Here is a 19,796-nt window from a genome sequence, read left to right as displayed (position 1 = left end):
CCCTTACATTTATCTTTTTGCTGAACATTCTACTGTTGAGAACCAGCTTAGCCAAGGACATAAGATATTATTGCTACATCTGCTATTGCTGCACTGTGCAATTTTCAGCTACTGCTTCACTAACTGCACGTAGTCATGTCCTTTCTCACGAAGCCATTCTTCCACAAAACTCTCCATAGACCTGCCCGAGAAATCCAGTTCCTGGGAGTGAAATGGCAAGATGGACGGCGCCAGATTCCCACTGAGGTCATCAACAAGATCACAGCTATGTCCCCACCAACCAGCAAAAAGGAAACACAAGCTTTCCTGGGTGCCATAGGTTTCTGGAGAATGCACATTCCTGAGTATAGCCAGATTGTGAGCCCTCTTTATCTGGTTACCCGAAAGAAGAATGATTTCCACTGGGGCCCTGAGCAGCAACAAGCCTTCACCCAGATCAAGCAGGAGATCGCTCATGCTGTAGCCCTTGGCCCAGTCAGAACGGGACCAGAGGTCAAGAATGTGCTCTACTCTGCAGCCGGGAACCATGGTTTGTCCTGGAGCCTTTGGCAGAAAGTGCCTGGGGAGACTCGAGGCCGACCACTGGGATTCTGGAGCCGAAGTTACAGAGGGTCTGAAGCCAACTACACTCCCACAGAGAAGGAAATCTTGGCTGCCTTTGAAGGAGTTCAAGCCGCCTCGGAGGTAATTGGCACAGAAACACAACTCCTCCTGGCACCCCGACTACCGGTGCTTTAAAGGAAAGGTTCCTACTACCCACCATGCCACTGACGCCACATGGAGCAAACGGATTGCCCTCATCACTCAACACGCCCGTATTGGAAACCTGAATCGCCCTGGGATTTTGGAGATAATTACGAACTGGCCAGAAGGTGAAAACTTTGGTCTCACTGATGATGAGGAGCAGGTACAAGTGACAAGGGCTGAAGAAGCTCCACCATACAACCAACTACCAGCAGAGGAGACCTGCTACGTTCTTTTCACTGACGGTTCCTGTTGCATTGTAGGGATGAACCGGAAGTGGAAAGCAGCCGTATGGAGCCCCACACGCCAAGTTGCACAAGCTACCGAAGGAGAAGGTGGATCGAGCCAACTCGCCGAACTCAAGGCCGTTCAGCTGGCTCTGGACATTGCTGAAAGGGAGAAGTGGCCAAAGCTCTACCTTTATACTGATTCATGGATGGTAGCCAATGCTCTGTGGGGCTGGCTGGGAAGGTGGAGGAAGGCCAACTGGCAACGTAGAGGAAAGGCAATCTGGGCTGCTGATATATGGAAAGACATTGCCTCTCGGGTGGAAAAGCTGACGGTGAAAGTCCGTCATGTAGATGCCCATGTCCCCAAAAGTCGGGCTAATGAGGAGCACCGAAACAACGAGCAGCTAGATCAGGCAGCAAAAATAGAGGTGTCAAAGATAGACTTAGATTGGCACCATAAGGGGGAGTTGTTCCTGGCTCGATGGGCTCATGATGCCTCAGGTCATCAGGGCAGAGATGCCACCTACAAGTGGGCACGAGACCGAGGGGTGGATCTAACCATGGACAGTGTTTCCCAGGTTATCCATGACTGTGAGACGTGTGCTGCCATCAAACAGGCCAAGAGAGTGAAGCCCCTATGGTATGGTGGGTGGTGGTCCAAGTACAAGTATGGGGAGGCCTGGCAGATTGACTACATCACACTGCCCCAGACACGCCAAGGCAAGCACTACGTGTTGACCATGGTAGAAGCCACCATTGGATGGCAGGAGACTTTCCCTGTACCCCATGCCACTGCCCGGAACACCATCTTAGGCTTGGAAAAGCAAGTCCTGTGGAGACACGGCACCCCTGAGAGAATTGAGTCTGACAAGGGCACCCATTTCAAGAACAGCCTTATCAACACCTGGGCCAGAGAACATGGTATTGAATGATCTATCATATTCCCTATCATGCTCCAGCTGCCGGCAAAGTTGAACGGTGCAACGGACTCCTTAAGACTACCCTGAAGGCACTTGGTGGGGGAACATTTAGAAACTGGGAAATTAACCTGGCAAAAGCAACCTGGATGGTCAACACCCGAGGGTCTATCAATCGAGCTGGCCCTGCTCAGTCAGAACCCTTACACACAGTAGATGGAGATAAGGTCCCTGTAGTACATATGAAAGGTATTTTAGGGAAAACTGTATGGATTAATCCCACCTCAGGCAAAGACCAACCCATTCGTGGGATTGTCTTTGCTCAAGGACCTGGTTACACTTGGTGGGTAATGCAGAAAGATGGGGAGACCCGCTGTGTACCACAGGGAAACTTGGTCTTAAGAGAGAACTGGGTGTAAGATTTCATGGTGTGCAGATGGAAATAGAATAAGGGGTGGATAATGTCCTGGGTTGTAAGATAAGCTTGTATTCTATTTGCCATCTGTCGAAAGGTTGGGCAGGTTTTGTTATCTCTCCCAAAGACAATGGTTTCCCCGTAGAGGCAATGGTTTGTTTATACACTATTGACTGACTCACTGCCGGGCTGGTAAATGTAACACCGTGAGGGGTCCCACCCAGAGGGGGAAGCCAAGCACTCTATTATTGTTTAAAGGGGTAGCTTTTTGGGGAGATGAGGCAGCTCTCTGGGCGGGACTCCGAGAGAAGCAGCTCGCTCTCTCTTTGCGGGATTCCCGGAGAAGCAGCTCTCTCTCTTCTTCGCGGGATCTCGCAGCGAAACAGCCGGGGAGGCGGCGGCGGCGGAGCTCGGAGGCAACCCCGGTGCAGAGGAAGACCGGCCCCACTGCCACCAGATCTTCAGAGGAAAACTATACCCTTCTAAAGATCACCACTGTAGCTGCAGTTCATCAGTCACTGCAAGGGGAGCAATCGTCCCAGCAGGACTGCTACTGGCACCCCAAATTCTCAGGTTCTGGACTTTTTCACTGGTTTTGTTTGTACCGATTGCATTTGCCTTTTTAAATTGTTGTCTAGTTTTCTCCTAGTAAAGAATTGTTACTCCCATTCCCATATCTTTGCCTGAGAGCCTTTTAATTTAAAGATCCTGGTAATTCAGAGGGAGGGGGGTTTGCCGTTCTCCATTGCACAGGAGGCTTTACCCTCTTTCACAGACTCCTGTCTTGTCAAACCAAGACAGATATTGGCGCACCAACGTGGGGCTCGAGGGCATTGAGAGGGAAAAAGGATTAACAGTTCTTAAGTAATTTGGTTTTTTGTTGTGCGTAAAAACATCTTCAGCATCACCATGTGGTCTAGTTTACCTTGGTTTGGGTGGCACGTGATCGTAGCTATACTTTTCCCATTTGCAGACCCTTATCTAAAATGGGTCCTATAACTAAGGCTACGGTGTCTGTTATCAAGTTTGGCTTCTGGGTTAATTGGGTGAGGAATTAATGGATCTTTAATTTCCTCTGGAAGGCAGGTACATGGATTCATAGCTATCACACATTAACTGTATGTTTTTGGGGTTACTTTAATAACGGTACCTACTGCGAGGAAATAGCACCTGGGCAAACTTTCTCCCAACCTTTTAACCATCTTTTTGGGTCTGCTCCACCAGTTCTCAAAGGGTTAAGATCCTTTCTAAGTGCTAATGATACCATACAATGGGTGGTGTTGCTGATAGTCCTGTTATATTTAGCATTCAGAGATAAGGGAAGATTAACCTGGATAACTACCCTCACACCTACACCACAGACTCGAGATGCTGCTGCTCCAGAGCCTGACCCTGCCCCACAGCCGACCTCAGAAATGAACCGCCCAGATTGGGTGAGGGTTCTGGTTAAGGAGATACGAGAGATGCTGAAGGAGTGCATTTCCCCAGCTGGTGAGAAACCGGCCCTTTGCCTTGAGGAGGGACAGTCTAATAGTACAGCTGTGGAACCCACAGATGTTACAACTGTCCAGGTTCCAGCTGAACCACAAAGGCAATCACGGTCAGCAGCAGTGGCCCCGGTAGAAACAAGGAAGTCTAAGGTGAAAGCAGAGCACCCTGCAGATAGGGACAGGAATGGAGGAACCTCACAACCCACAGGGGAGCCAGAGATTGCTATCATCACCGAGTCCCTGACGTACGAAAGTCTTCGTAATCTGCATAAAGACATTGTGCGACGAGGGCGTGAGGCTTATGCTACCTGGCTACTCCGGGTTTGGGATCTTATGGGTACAGGCGTGCAGCTGGACGGTGGTGAGGCAAGGAACTTGGGACCCTTGACCCAGGACTCGGGTATAAATCAGGTTTTTGTAAGGGAACCAGGATCCCTTTCTCTCTGGGAGCGGCTCTTAATGAGTGTCAGGGAGAGGTTTGTCCACAGAGAGAGAATGCAAGAGCACCATCATAGAATGCGCTGGAAGACCCTCGAGGAAGGGATCCAACAGCTGAGGGAAGTGGCAGTATTGGAGGTACTCTTTGGGAGGGATGGACGACACAATAATGACCCCGACAAGGTCAGGTGTACAGGACAAATGCTGTGGAGTCTGGCAAATCTTGGGCCATCTCAATACACCACCTTCATTGCAACAATCAATGCTGACACCCACCGGGAGACAATAGGTTCTGTTGCCAACAAACTTAGGAATTATGAGAATATGATTAATGGCCCAATGCAGGCTCATATCTCAGCCGTGATTAAGGAGTTTAAAGAGGAGATGAGGGAGGAGATGAGGAAGGTTAATACAGCACCCGTGAGAGTCACAGGCCCCAGAATCAGCGCCCAACAATCCCCAGCTAGAGAGAGAGGGTACACCCCAAGGGCTAATCTGTGGTTCTTCCTGCGTGACCATGGGGAAGACATGGGGAGGTGGGATGGGAAACCCACTTCTGTCCTGGCAGCACGGGTCCGTCAACTCAAGGAGGGAAACTCTAACCGGGGGAGTTTTGATTTAAAACTCCTAGTAATTCGGAGGGAGGGGGTTTACCTTCTCCATTGCACAGGAGGCTTTAGCCCTCCTTCGCAGATTCCTGTCTTGTCAAACCAAGACAGAACTCCACATTCCTTGTCTTCTATTGGTTTGAGAGCAGAGGAGGCCCACAATTGTCTTATGTTCCTAAAAGCTATTTGACAGTTTCTATACTCTTCATTATAAATGCGGCAAATTAAACATTGTACGGTCAAGCAATCAATTATTAGTAACCTACTGACTCCTTACTTCATCAAGGCCGACTCATTTATTATTATTCTTTTAAATAACTCTAGTAAGGCTTATTTATAACTGTAATCTTAGCTCCTCTAAATACCTTAAAGTTTACATTTCAGATCCCTCCCCCTCCTCCTCCCCGGCAGCGCTGGGAGGGACTGGGCTCTGCCGGAATCCTACTGGGATCCTACTGGGAGCGACTGGGACTGTACTGGCACCGTACTGGGATCATCCTGGAACCATACTGGGATGGAATGGGGCTGTACTGGCTTTGGACTGACACCACAGTGCCCCAAACAATCCCCGCTCCCGAAGGGAGGGACCGGGAGGGGAAAGGGCCAAGGAAAGGGCGGGACCGGGAGGGGAAAGGGGCGAGGAAAGGGCGGGACCGGGAGGGGAAAGGGCCGAGCTCCGGCCAAGGGCGGAACTGGGAGGGGACGCTCTGTGAGGCGGCGCTCTGCAAACAGAACTGCCACGGACTGGGAATGAACGGCAAAGAAATCAGTAAATATGAAAGTTTTATTTGCTATCAAATACATGCCAGCCACCCAGCCCCACACAATCCCTAACCCAGCGCTTCAAACTGGGATCCCACTTCTCCCAATCTCCTCCGAAACCCATCCCACCCTGGCAGCTCTGGAATTGAGTGAATTTGGTGTGGGATTGAGTTTTTTTTTGAGATGGGAACAAGCAATTTGAGGCGGCTTCGTGGTTTGACACGGAAAGAGAATTTTTTCTGGAAGGAGGAGGTCAATTTGGATATTGACCAATTGAAGGTGGACACGCCTCTGAGAACACAGAGGGATTAAAAGCAGAATTCCCAGGGGAACTCACTCTCTTTGGTCTGGTCAGCGCGCAGTGCGGGCTCTCCCCTGCCCAGCGTGGAGCTGGGTGTGGGAGGGGAAGGCCCATGGCCTGAGGAAGGTAATCCTAAAGGTGGTGGAAGGACTGGAACCGGGCTGGCCCCTGCAGATGGAAGGGTGGAATAAATCTGGGATGTCTCCATTCCCCCCCCCCCAGAGTTTCTCTCCCGAGAGAGAAAGAGAAAAAGACATCGGCAATTCTGTCAGCAATTCCACCGCAAAGAAGGAGGAGTTGGGGGAGCTGTAAAGTGCTTAATGCGTGGCAGTTGCCAGAGTTTGGATATCGAGCCATCTCTAGGGAGTTCAGACTTTTAACCCTTCCTTAAAAAAATGAAAGCTTTATAAATTTACCCCTCCCCTCTTCAGTTTAAAAGAGAGGAAGAGGGACACCTTAGACCCTGGGATGTTAAAAAGAATTCTAGATGGGACTGGGGACAAAGAGTAGCTTTTAGCTAGACTTTTCCGTGTTAGCCACAACTTGAACCAATCTTCTCCTCCAAGAGAGACTGTGTTTTGAAAAGATGCTAGTAAGTACATGTCCAAGATTAAAAAAAAAAACGTTTTCCAATTTCCATCTGAGTAGGAGTTGCCTTGGGGCAGTTTTCCTTATCTGCTGTTAATGGCCCCATCAATGCCTGGCCACATGACTCAGAGATAACACTGTGCAGGAGGAGGAGGTGATTAAGGACACACCTTGTGACTCCTAATAACCCATTGTGAGATGCTCTGACCAAGGGGAGGAGCTAGGCATTCCCACCTGGATAAAAGTGGAGATTTCTAGACAGAGGAGAGCCTCTTCACAGGTTCTCCGAGAAGACGCAGCAACTACATCTGCCATCCCAAGACGACTGCAGCTCTTCCAATTGGACTGCTACCAGCACGCTGGCCAGGTTGTATTCTGACTTTGTCAGTAGCCTTTCCCTTTGTATTATTGCATGTATTTTTGTCCTTTTCCCCTTTTCCCAATAAATTGTATTTCTGACTTGGAGTCTCTCACTGGTTTTACTTTCAAACCAGAACATATTTTTGGCGCCCAACGTGCGGCAAGAAAGTACTGAGAGAAGTCAGAATTACAATCTTGTATTGTAGAGGGTACCTATTCACTATGATGCTTAACATGCTTTTTTGGGTCTTATACCTAGTTCTCTATATTTTCCCGAATGTGGGGAATCATTTGGCAATTGTAATACTCATGTGTAGACCAGGGTATGGTATAAGAATTGCTTTATTGGTCTACTATGTCTATTGCATTATGACCTCTGAGGCAATGAACATGATTTGGAATATGTACTCAATTCTGTTTGCTTGTCCTAATCTAGGCTGCTACATCTGGGGCCTCGGCAACCTCACCCAGCCCCTGGGGGGAGGGGTAAAGATTGATTCTTTCAAACCTTTCAGGCTCGACACAGCAGTTTTTGAAAATGTTAAGTTCCCTCTGGATGCCAAGGACAGCATAATGTTGTTGTTAGTTCTTCTTTGTCTTCTCTGCACAATCTGCAACATGCTTAGAAACAAAACACTACATAGTGTGCTGCAGCAAAACATACATAGTGTGGTGCACCGTCTTCTTGAGGAAGAGGAAACAAGAAGCAAAGCAGCAGTGTCCGTGCCTGTACAGAATACCACAACAGCATCCATGTCAACGCAGGCTGCCATAGAGAAAGAAGGAACCAAACGGAAAACAACAGTGTCCGTGTCTACTCAGACTGTCATGGAGGAAAAAACAAAAAGCAAAGCAAAAGTGTCTATGTCTACACAGACCGGCACACAGGAGGAAGGAACCGAAAGCACCATCAGCATCTCCACACAAACCATCACCAAACCAGAGCAGCCTGAACCCATAGTAGTTGCCCCCGTTCAAAAGAAGAAATCGAGGAGCAAATCAGTCCGCATAGTGACTGATGAGGACACTGCAGGACCCTCGCACCCAGCGGAAGAGACAGAACCAGAGATCATCACTCGCTCTTTATCCCTGGGTGAGCTACGTGACCTGCGGAGAGAATTCACCCGCCAGACAAATGAGTCCATCCTGACCTGGCTTCTCCGCATCTGGGACGCTGCAGCCAATGACACCATTCTGGATGCAAGTGAGGCCAGGCAACTGGGATCACTATCCCGGGATGTAGTCATTGACCAGGGGATTGGGAGAACCCAAGAAACTCTCAGCCTCTGGCGGTGACTGCTCGCAAGTGTGAGGGACAGATGCCTTTGTAAAGAAGACCTCCAGGTGCTCCAAGGAAAATGGAATACCATGGAACAAGGTATCCGATGCCTGAGGGAATTGGCTGTGTTAGAGATAATTTTCGCAGAAGACGAGATATTTCCTAAGAGTCCAGACTGTGTCCAGTGCACATCACAAATGTGGTTGAGATTTGCACGGCTTGGTGTTGCCTTCAGGGGAAGGCAAGGCGACCTGGTTTCAAGGAACAGCACGGCAGCCCAGTCTCCCCTGGGCCACTCGGGCCAACGACACACGCAGGACACCAATGTGGTGGACGGTCGAAAGCCTTTATTATCTTATCTCATGGGTTTAAATAGTCTTGGGGGACTCTGCTACGTCAGGGGGGGTTGGTAGGGTCTCTAGGGTTAGTCAGGAGTGGAAAACTACTGGGTTAGGTGTGGTTACATTCTTTGGGGTAAATGGATAACATGTTGCAGGGTGAGAGGGGGAAGGGGTCTTTCTTTCCGTCACATCCCGAAATCTTCCGTTCGCCTGTCCCTATCTACTACATCTCCCCCCTCCTTTTCATAAGTAACATGAGGTAGTCGTAGATATAGGCACTGGAGTGAGGTACAAACTTGTAACTTGGTAAGGAAAAAAGGGTTTTTGGTAAACCTGAGTAAATCTCGCAAGGTGAGTTTCGAAGGCTTTTGCAGCTGACTGTGTTCGCACTTTTTGGTTTACAGCATTTGTTGCTGGCTTACAAACAGAATGTTCGCCCGTTCTAGACGGGCCTGAACAAATGAGACTAACTTGTTCAGCAGGCATGGTCCTATGGTAACAGCTAAAAGCAGTATTGCCAGTGGACCTACCAGGGCAGAAATTAAAGTGGTGAGCCAAGGTGATTGATTGAACCAGGATTCGAACCAGCTCTGCTGGGTTTCCTTGTCTCTCTTTCTTTGAGCCAGTCTATCTCGGAGTTCTGCCATGGAGTCTTTAACGACTCCTGTATGATCTGCATAAAAGCAGCATTCCTCTTTCAAAGCTGCACACAGTCCTCCTTGTTGCATGAACAAGAGGTCCAGTCCTCGCCTATTCTGTAAAACTACTTCTGAAAGCGAAGAGACTGATTTCTCTAGATAGGAGATGGATTTCTCGATCCTCTGCAGGTCTTCATCGATGGTCATTTGCAGCTGAGAGAGTCCGTGCTGTTGGGTTGCGATGGCTGAGACACCTGTGGCTGTACCAGCTGCTCCCAGGCCGAGCAGCATTGCGATAGTTATACCTGTGATTATTTCTCTTTTGTGGAGTCTGTCAGGTTCTTTGAAAAGGTGGTACACTTCTTCATCTGAGTGGTATAGGACCCTAGGAACAATCAGAACTTGGACACAGAAGTCAATAGAGTCATTAAATTTGGCAAGGAACACACAAGGACTCACTCCGGATTGCTGGCAAACCCACATCCCAGATGCGGATGGGACCACCCACTTACCGATCTTTCTGTTGGGCTTGACAACTTTAGTGCAGAAGTTGCCTTTCTGCTTTGCTAAAGTTGCATTACCAAAACATTTGCCTTGTCCTGTGATTTGACTCAGGGTGATTCCTCTGCGGGGAGTGTCCCATCTGCACTGCTGGGGGGCACTGGCTGTGGAGTAACTGAAGGGGGTGTCTAAAGCGATGCCTTCGTAGAAAGGGGGTTTAACATCATAACAAAGCTAACAGGAGTTAGGTTCGGTTTGGTTTCGTTTAGGGTTAGAAAGGTAGCTTCTAGCATACGAAAAATTGGGTTTGGATCGGACTCGGCTGTGCGGCTTATCTGGAATACATCTGCATGGCCAGCCGGGGTGTCGGTGACTTTTGGGGGCAAGGTTTTGGGGTGGGTTGTGTTTTTCCCTTTGAGCACATTCTTGATAACTTTATTGGGTCCTACTGGTCGAGGTGCTGGTGGTTGGAGTTTGATAATTCGTACATTCACCCACCTTCTCGGTCCTCTGAGGACCACTGTCCACGTTCTACCCGTGGTCCAACTAGGGTGGTCTGGCTGTAAAACGGTCATGTTATAACTTACACATCCCCGATATCTAGGCTGTGCATTGTGATCTCCGCAGTCAAAGGGTGCCCAGGTGAACTGTAAGAATTTGTCGGGCTCCTGTGGTTGCCACCCAAAACTGAAGCCCTATGACATGGTGGTCCTGACTGCCATAAAGGCGGCACGTCCCCCACACCTTCGGTGGCTCTTTCCCTATTTTCATGGCCAGGGCCACCCAGGGGTCCCGTTCTGGGGCGTTCCCTGCTGACCCTGCGGCACAGGCGCTGCTTGCGGTGGTAGTGGGTACGAAGGTACCGCAGGCTGTGTTGCGAAATTCGCTGGTGAGGGTACGAAGCTGGCTGCCTCCTGTGGGGGTATGGGGTATAAGGGCGCCCCGTTTCACTGGGGGTTGGCATAGATGGGCTGCTTTGCATTTGCAGCGGGAGGAGGCTGAGTGCGGCCCGCACGCCCCCTCCCTCTCCCGTTTCCCTGGGGCCGGGACCTGCATTCCTTGGCCAGATGCCCCTTCCTCCCGCAGCCCCAAACAGGCTCTTCTCGGGCGTGCTTGGGGTGGAGGCGCCGCGGCGGGCTGCCATGCCAGCTGGGGACAGCTCAGCGCAGGCTATTTTTATTTCTCCCCAGTCGGTAAACTGGGCTGGTTTGTATTGTGGCTGCTTTTCGGTGCGGCTTAAAGCTTTACTTGGTTTTGTTTTAAATTGCATTGGCTCTATTCTCTTCGTCTCAGAGTCCCAGCCGGCTCCCGGCAGCTCTTCCGAGCTGCCGGAGCTGCTGCCGGACTCCGAGTCGGAAGTCGAATGCCAGCAAACTTCTGGGGCTCGGTGCCGTTTTGCGCGGCTCCGACCCCGCTCCTCCCCCCGGGGGTGGCGCCGCTGCCGCTCCCCGGGCTCGCCCTGCCTCCTGCAGGGGGAGGTTTCTCCCTTATATGGTGGCAGCGTCAGGCGCGGCTGCCGATCGGCTCCGAGCCCTCTGCCGCTCTCCTCCTCTTTCTCCCGCACACGCACATTAGCAAAACTCCGCGCCTCTGGGCTCTTCGCGCCGAGACTGCCCGCGCCCCGCCCCTCCCCTTGGCTGCCGGCGCCATTTTCAAAGGCGTATGGAGGCGGCGTGGGCAAGATCTCCTCCCGAGCCGCGGCTCCCACGCCTCTGGCTTCCCCCGCCAGTCCCTGCCAACAGAGCTCTGCGCGCTGCTGCACCTCCGGTACCGGGTCACCGACCGGCGGTGGCGGGGCGGATGGGGAAGCCGCGGATTTTTGGGAGGTTTCCGTGGGGGGTCCCGGGCCCCCGCCCGGGGAGGGGGGCGACGCGCCGGGCCCCCCCGGATCTCCGCTCCTGGGCGGATTACCCTCAGGGGCGGTTTGCGTTGCCACTCCTACCCCTAGCTTGGGTGTAACCAATAAACACGTACGCGCCGCGCTCCATGTCTCCTGCTCTTCTATTGCTCTGCGCAGGGCTTTCTCTACTTTTTCCCACGCCTTAAGGCATTTGCCGCTGCCTGAGGATTTCGTGTCCTCGGCCAGCGCGGCTGTGCATTTTTCCCATATCTCCGGATGCAAAACATCCACAGGGCGCTCAATTGCCCCAAGCTCAAGCAGCCTTGCTATAGCAAGATAAAAGTCTTTGAGCTTACACTCAATTCCCCATTGCTTATGAACCTCACTTACGACCCTGGCGATGGCATCCATGATGATCGCGGGTCCTGGGACGTCTCCCTTGCCGAGAACACGGTTCCACCGGTCCGGCCGCTGCTCTTGTCCAGGCGACACCCGCTACCCGAGCGAATTATTCCCGGGCTTCGGCACCAGTTATGTTGCCTTCAGGGGAAGGCAAGGCGACCTGGTTTCAAGGAACAGCATGGCAGCCCAGTCTCCCCTGGGCCACTCGGGCCAACGACACACGCAGGACACCAATGTGGTGGACGGTCGAAAGCCTTTATTATCTTATCTCATGGGTTTAAATAGTCTTGGGGGACTCTGCTACGTCAGGGGGGGTTGATAGGGTCTCTAGGGTTAGTCAGGAGTGGAAAACTACTGGGTTAGGTGTGGTTACATTCTTTGGGGTAAATGGATAACATGTTGCAGGGTGAGAGGGGGAAGGGGTCTTTCTTTCCGTCACATCCCGAAATCTTCCGTTCGCCTGTCCCTATCTACTACACTTGGACCAGAGATGTACTCTCGTTACCTGGCAACACTGCAGTGGAGAGAAGGCGAGGACAGGGTGGGCGTCTTAGCCAATAAATTAAGAATTTACGAGGATACGGTCACTGCCCCATTTCGTACCCATGTCTCGTCCGTGGAAACAAGGTTGGCTGAGCAAGTCTGGGACTTGATTGAAGAGAGTCATAAGAAACTAAAAAAGGAACTTAAGGAAGAAGGCTACCATATTTCACCAGAACCAAGAAGAATCTCTGCCATTAGGAGCCAGCGCTCCCAAGCCAAGGAGAGAGGATACACTCCACGAGGAAACCTCTGGTTTTTTCTTCAGGAGCATGGAGAAGACATAAGGAAGTGGGATGGAAAACCCACCTCTTCCTTAGCAGCCCGAGTACGTGAACTAAAAAGAACACCTAACACAAAAAGAGTCAATGCTGCTCCAGTCTCTCAAACACAGAGTTCCAGACAATATAAGAATAATGATAGAACTGATCCTCTTGAAGGAACCTCAAGAACCTATTTACCAGAAGAGAGCAACGTGTACCATGACCAGGAATAGAGGGGCCCTGCCTCTAGCCAGGTAGAGGACAGGGACAATCGGATCTATTGGACCGTGTGGATTCGATGGCCTGGCACATCTGAACCACAAAAATATACAGCTTTGGTTGACACCGGTGCCCAATGTACCCTGATGCCATCAAGATATGTAGGAGAAGAATCCATTTCTATTTCTGGGGTAACAGGAGGATCCCAGCAGCTTCCTGTATTAGAGACTGAAGTGAGTTTAACTGGGAACGGGTGGCAGAAACACCCCATCGTGACTGGCCCAGAGGCCCCATGCATCCTTGGCATAGACTATCTCAGAAATGGATATTTCAAAGACCCAAAAGGACATCACTGGGTATTTCGGACTTGGAGTCTCTCACTGGTTTTACTTTCAAACCAGAACAGTAAGGAAGTAGAGTAAACAGAGAAAACGTTAGGAGGTTTCTAGTAGCGCCTCCTGACCTTAAAGGAAAGATCTCTCTTCTTAGACCCTCGGCCCCAGGGGAAATGTGAAAATAGGGGGGACTGTGGTCCCAAAAAATGAAAACCTGAACTGTTGTCTTTCTCCCCTCCTGGCAGGGCATCCTTAAAAGGAAAAATCCTAAAAGCAGTCTGTCCATCCATGCATTGGTGGTGAGAGCACTGTGCATGGAAAGGAGAAGGGTCACCATGGCAAACTTTTCTCCAGGCAGTGCCATGTGTGACATAGAAACACAGGATGTGGAGCTGTGTTTTCTTAAGAAGTCTGTAGCACAGGAGAGACTCCTACCTCCCTCGAAAGAGCTAAGTATTGATTATCTAGAAGGTAGAAACCTGATTTAGGTCCAGATTGTGTCTCACTGTAGTTTGTTAGAGTTGAATGGTGGGGGGAGGAATGCTTTGAAAAGTTTTCATTTAATCTTTGTGTAGTTTGTTTTTTTTTTCTCATTTTTACTTTCTTTTTTTCTTTTGTAGTAATAGCTTAATAAAGATTTTTTCCTATTATTAAGCTTAAGCCGGTTTGCTCTGTTCTAAATTCCACTTCACAGCATTCAAGAGAAGGATCACATTTTCATTGAGGCACTAGCATTGTGCCAGTGTCAAACCATGGCACGTGGGATTGAGACTCTGAGGGTTAAAATTCACTTGTTTTCAGTGGGATGTGAGTGGATCTGAGGTGAACGAGTGATCCCTCTTGGCTTTTGGAGCACAGAGAGATTGAGAAGAGAAATACATTGAGGTCATCATAAAAGGAGAAGGAGCCAGGTGTGTCCCTGTCCTAACTTAGGGCAAATTTGGGATAAAAACCTGTGCAAGGAACCCCCCGAAAACAAATCCCCACGGCCTCTCTCCACTCACCTCGTTAGAAAAGAATTTTCTCATACTGAAGTGGAAAAGAACCTGTTTGTTTAATAAACAAAACCCTCCCCAGCACCAAAGAAATGAACACCACTAGATGACAAGAGAACTCTTTCAGCACTCTGGAGAGATGAGAAATCCAGAAAGTCTCTCCTGGGAGTGGCCGCCGGGTCTGGGCGCTGGGGATTGCTCTGGGCACTGCGGATGGCTGCTGCAGATCACAGAGCGCAGGCTCTGGGTGCTCCTCGGTGTTTCCCAGGTGCCACTCCGGAGCAGCTTGGAGTGACATTCAGGAAAGGGAAAGATAAAAAAAAACAGTCCAGGGAAAGAATTGGACTGCTGAGCTAAACTAACTCAAAAGCAAAGGCAAAAGCAGAAGCAAGCAAAGCAAAGCAAAGCAAGCAAAAACCAGCCAGGCAGCACCAGCCTCTTCTAGACAACACACCATGAGGGGAGGTGAGCTGGCTGATAACAAGACAAAACAAACCTTCACTTTCAGAGTCAGTTCTGAAAGCACGGAACATAATATCAAACAAAAACAGAACACACGCCCTGGGATACCAGCATCATAATGTCACCCTAGGACAGTTCCCAGCATGGATCACAGGGAATGTGGGTCACCAGGGCTGTGCCCAGTGTGGCTCCTCCCGTGGGGGATGGAGTTTGGCTCTTCTCGCACTCGGGGCACTCGCAGGGCTTCCCTTACCGGTGCCTCCGCTGGTGTCGTTTCAGGTGGGAGCTCACTAAGAATCTCTTCCCACACTGGGGACACTCGTAGGGCCTCTCCCCAGTGTGGATGCGCCGGTGGGAGATGAGGGTGGAGTTGTCCCTGAATCCCTTCCCACAGTCGGGGCAGCAGAAGGGCCTCTCCTCTGTGTGAACCAGATAGTGCTGGAAGAGATTGCCTCTGCTCTTAAACCTCTTCCCACACTCAGAACACTCGTAGGGCCTCTCCCCTGTGTGAATCCTCTGGTGCTGGATCAGGTGGGAGCTGTGGCTGAAGCTCTTCCCACACTCCCCACACTCGTAGGGTCTCTCCCCAGTGTGGATTCGGCGATGCTGGATGAGGGTGGAGTTGTCCCTGAATCCCTTTCCGCAGTCGGGGCAGCAGAAGGGCCTCTCCTCTCTGTGAACCGGATAGTGCTGGAAGAGACAGGAGCTGGTCCGAAACCTCTTCCCACACTCAGAACACTCGTAGGGCCTCTCACCTGTGTGGGTCCTCTGATGTTTGATCAGGCTGGAGCTGTGGCTGAAGTTCTTCCCACACTCTCCACACTCATAGGGCCTCTCCCCTGTGTGGATCCTCTGGTGCTGGATCAGGCTGGAGCTGCATCTGAAGCTCTTCTCACACTCCCCACACTCGTAGGGTCTCTCCCCCGTGTGGGTCCTATGGTGCTTGATGAGCTCTGATTTGCTCCTGTATCCCTTCCCGCAGTCGGGGCAGCAGAAGGGCCTCTCCTCTGTGTGAACCAGATAGTGCTGGAAGAGATTGTCTCTGGTCTTAAACCTCTTCCCACACTCAGAACACTCGTAGGGCCTCTCCCCAGTGTGGATCCTCTGGTGCTTGATCAGGCTGGAGCTCTGGGTAAAGCTCTTCCCACACTCCCCACACTCATAGGGCTTCTCTCCAGTGTGGATCCTCTGGTGCTTGATCAGCTTGGAGCTGCATCTGAATCCCTTCCCACACTCCGCACACTCGTAGGGTCTCTCCCCTGTGTGGATGCGCCGGTGGGTGATGAGGGTGGAGCTCTGCTTGAATCCCTTCCCACAGACGGGGCAGCAGAAGGGCCTCTCCTCTCTGTGAACCAGATAGTGCTGGAAGAGATTGGCTCTGGTCTTAAACCTCTTCCCACACTCAGAACACTCGTAGGGCCTCTCCCCTGTGTGAATCCTCTGGTGCTTGATCAGGCTGAAGCTCCGGCTGAAGCTCTTCCCACACTCCTCACACTCGTAGGGTCTCTCCCCAGTGTGGATCCTCTGGTGCACCGTCAGATTAGAGCTCCACCTGAATCCCTTCCCACACTCGGAGCACTTGTGGGGCTTCTCCCCATCACGGAGCTGCTCAGGGTCCCCCAGCTCCGAGCTCTGGCTCCGTCTCCGGCCGCCTCCCCGGCCCAGGGTGGCTCTTTCCCCCTCAGATCCCCGCGATCTGCCTTTGCAGCCCCTCCTCGTGCGGGATCTCCGGGGCTTTTCCTCCCCGTCGGGTTCCTGCGCCGTGGAGCCGCTCAAAACGGCCTCTTCCACCAGGTTCTGCCGCGGGGATTTGTCCTCCCTGCTCTCCATCCTCGGCTCCTGCTCGGGGGAGGAAGGACCTGGAGAGGCTCTTCCTCTTCCTCGCAGCCTCCCAGGGGCTGGGAATGGGAACTCCTGCTTTGGGGAAAACAAGGGATGGGCACGATGAGTCGGAAGCTCCCTCTGTCCCAGTCCATCTCGAGAAGTCCCCGGCCACCTGGGCTCCATAAGAACCTCCCAAACACCGAGATCCAGCCCTGTAAAAGCCTCCCGGGAGCTCCCCGTCCCTGCTCCCTCCCCTCGGCTCTTCGGGGCTCCCCCCTGTCCCAGCTGCGGGGGTCACGCTGGGATTGGGGGTCCCCCTTCTCCTCGCTGCCCGCCCTCCCCAGGCTGCCGGTAGTCCCGGCGATCCCAAAAGCTCCCCCCTCTTGGCTCTCCCCATTCGGGGCTGCCGGGGCTGCTCGGGCTCCCGGGCTCCCTTCTGCCCTTCTTCTCCGCTCGGGGCCGCAGGGGCTCCAAGGAGTCCCCCCGAGGGGCCTTTTCCGCTCCGCTTCGCACTTCTTCCTTCTCCAAACACGCCCCAAAAAACCCAGCCCCGGCACCCCCCAGGAGATCTGGCCCGAGCTGCCCCTCCCCGCTCACCTGCGGGATGGGGGCGATGATCCCACACGTGGGGGCTGCGAATTCAGGCAGGGCTCCACCGCGCCATCCCCTCGGCTCCGCTCCATCCGCCTTTGTCCCTCCTCTTCCTCCTCCTGCCGCTCCTCCTCTTCCATCCCCCCTGCTCCTCCTCCTCCCTGAGCCCACCTCCCGCTCCTCCTGCATCCCTGCCCTTCCCTCCCTGCCCTTCCTTCCCCCTCCTCCTGCTCTCTGTGCCCACCGCCTTCTGCTCCCTCATCCCTCCTCTTCCATCGCTCCTCCTCCTCCTCCTCCTGTGTCCCGTCCCCTCCTGCCTGTCCTCCTTCATCCCTTCCCTTCCATCCTTCTCCTCCTCGCCATCCCTACCTCCTTCTCCTCCTTCATCCCCCTCCTCCTCCTCCCTTTCCCCATTTCCTTCTCCTGTTTCCAGCTCTACTCGCTCTCCTCCTTCACCCCCTGTGTTCCATGCCATCCCAGTTCGTGCTGGGATTTGTCCGGTCCGTGTCTGTAGGATCCCGGTCCATGTCACCTCATTCCTGTTTATCCCAGTCTGTTTGCTCCTGATCCCTGTGGTCCCGGTCTGTGCAGTCCCAGTCTGTAGGATCCCAGGCCAGGTTATCCCGGGCTGTATGGTTCCAATCCATAGGATCGCATTCCACAGGGTCCCAGTCGCTTTTTTATCCCGGTCCATGGCATCCCAGTTCCATATAAATCCAGTCCAGTTCATCCCAGTCCATACAGTCCCAATCTTTATTTGATCCCATTCCCTATTTCATCCCATTCTATTTTATCCTTGTCCTAGTCCCTATTTGATCACATTCTTAATTTTTCCCCAGTCCATAGGATCCCTGATCCATATAATCCCAGTCCGGTTTATCCCAGATTATTCCAGTCCATAGGATCCCCGATCCATATAATCCCAGTCCAGTTTATCCCAGATTATTCCAGTTCGTAAAATCCCAATTCCATATAATCCCTGTCCATAAAATCCCAGATCCATATAATCCCAGTCCATAGGGTTCTCGGCCCTATTTAATTCCATTCCGTTCCAGGCTATCCTAGTCCAGTTTATCCCGTTCCATAGGATCTCAATTCCATAAAATCCCAGTCCAGTTCATCCCTCTCCATAGGATCCCAGATCCATAGGATCCCAGTCCAGTTTCTCCCAGTTTATCCCAGTCTATAGGATCCCAGTTCAATATAATCCCAGTCCAATTTATCCCAGTCTATAGGATCCCAGTTCAATATAATCCCAGTCCAGTTTATCCCAGTCTATAGGATCCCCGATCCATATAATCCCAGTCCAGTTTATCCCAGTCTATAGGATCCCTGATCCATATAATCCCAGTCCAGTTTATCCCAGTCCATAGGATCCCAGTTCCATATAATCCCAGTCCAATTTATCCCGTTCCATAGTATCTCAATTCCATTTAATCCCAGTCCAGATCATCCCTCTCCATAGGATCCCAGATCCATAGGATCCCAGTCCAGTTTCTCCCAGTTTATCCCAGTCTATAGGATCCCAGTTCAATATAATCCCAGTCCAGTTTATCCCAGTCTATAGGATCCCCGATCCATATAATCCCAGTCCAGTTTATCCCAGTCCATAGGATCCCAGTTCCATATAATCCCAGTCCAGTTTATCCCGTTCCATAGTATCTCAATTCCATAAAATCCCAGTCCAGTTCATCCCTCTCCATAGGATCCCAGATCCATAGGATCCCAGTCCAGTTTCTCCCAGTTTATCCCAGTCTATAGGATCCCCGATCCATATAATCCCAGTCCAGTTTATCCCAGTCCATAGGATCCCAGTTCCATATAATCCCAGTCCAGTTTATCCCGTTCCATAGTATCTCAATTCCATTTAATCCCAGTCCAGTTCATCCCTCTCCATAGGATCCCAGATCCATAGGATCCCAGTCCAGTTTCTCCCAGTTTATCCCAGTCTATAGGATCCCAGTTCCATATAATCCCAGTCCAGTTTATCCCAGTCCATAGGATCCCCGATCCATATAATCCCAGTCCAGATTAACCCAGTCCATAGGATCCCAGTTCCATAAATCCCAGTGCAGTTTATCCCAGTCCATAGGATCCCAGTTCCATATAATCCCAGTCCAGTGTATCACAGTCTGTAGGGCCCCAATCCCTATTTTATCCCAGTCCATAGGTGATCCCAGTCCATATTTGATCCCAGTCTGCACAATCCCAGTCTGTAGGATCCCAGTCCCTAATTTATCCCAGTCCCTATTTCATACCAGTCCCTAATTTATCCCAGTCCCTATTTCATCCCAGTCCATGGGATCTCATTCCATATTTGATCCCAGTCCCTAATTGATCCCAGTCCATATGGCCCTGCACACATTCCAGAGGTCTGGAATTTCAGCTCCCAGCCAGGAAAAGACGTTCCCTTTGTCCTCGAAGGCAAAGCTCTTGAGAAGGGGCTGAAAACCAAGCGGAGCAAAATCCTACAGAGACATTTCACTGCTGGTCTCCGACTTCAGCTCCTGAACTAAGAATTAAAAAAATAATTGGGAAATTAAATAACTAAAAAATCAGGGGCAGGTCATTGGGGGTAATTAAATTAGGGGAGGGGTCCATTAAATCAGGGGAGGATCTTTGGTGGATCCTGGGGCAATTAAATCAGGGGAGGGTTTTTGGAGGTCCCTGGGTCAAGGGAGACACGGAGAGAGAAACAGAGCAGGGAAAGAGA

At 51.4% G+C, this 19,796-nt stretch overlaps 1 protein-coding gene across 4 annotated transcripts in view; it reads right to left on the bottom strand.

Annotated features, from left to right (window-relative positions):
• The window catches only part of LOC144247716 (uncharacterized), a 38,719-nt gene that overhangs the window by 15,916 nt on the left and 3,007 nt on the right, over positions 1-19,796 (bottom strand). Inside the window, exons 1-2 of one of the 4 annotated variants that reach the window (XM_077789156.1) lie at positions 17,090-17,469; positions 12,091-16,585 (exon numbers count right to left, since the gene is read on the bottom strand). In XM_077789156.1, coding sequence (XP_077645282.1) covers positions 14,918-16,585; positions 17,090-17,272 — 1,851 coding nt within the window. In that variant the 5' untranslated portion in view covers positions 17,273-17,469 and the 3' untranslated portion in view covers positions 12,091-14,917. Of the gene's footprint in view, positions 1-12,090; positions 16,586-17,089; positions 17,470-19,796 lie in introns of those variants that run through there. The other 3 variants (XM_077789157.1, XR_013341282.1, XM_077789158.1) reach the window with 3 other exon arrangements.

The sequence above is a fragment of the Lonchura striata genome, chromosome 31 (assembly GCF_046129695.1).
Source record: "Lonchura striata isolate bLonStr1 chromosome 31, bLonStr1.mat, whole genome shotgun sequence".
In the NCBI taxonomy this organism is placed as follows: domain Eukaryota; kingdom Metazoa; phylum Chordata; class Aves; order Passeriformes; family Estrildidae; genus Lonchura; species Lonchura striata.
Note: the sequence above shows the minus strand (reverse complement) of the source record. Positions and strands in the feature narration are given on the sequence as shown.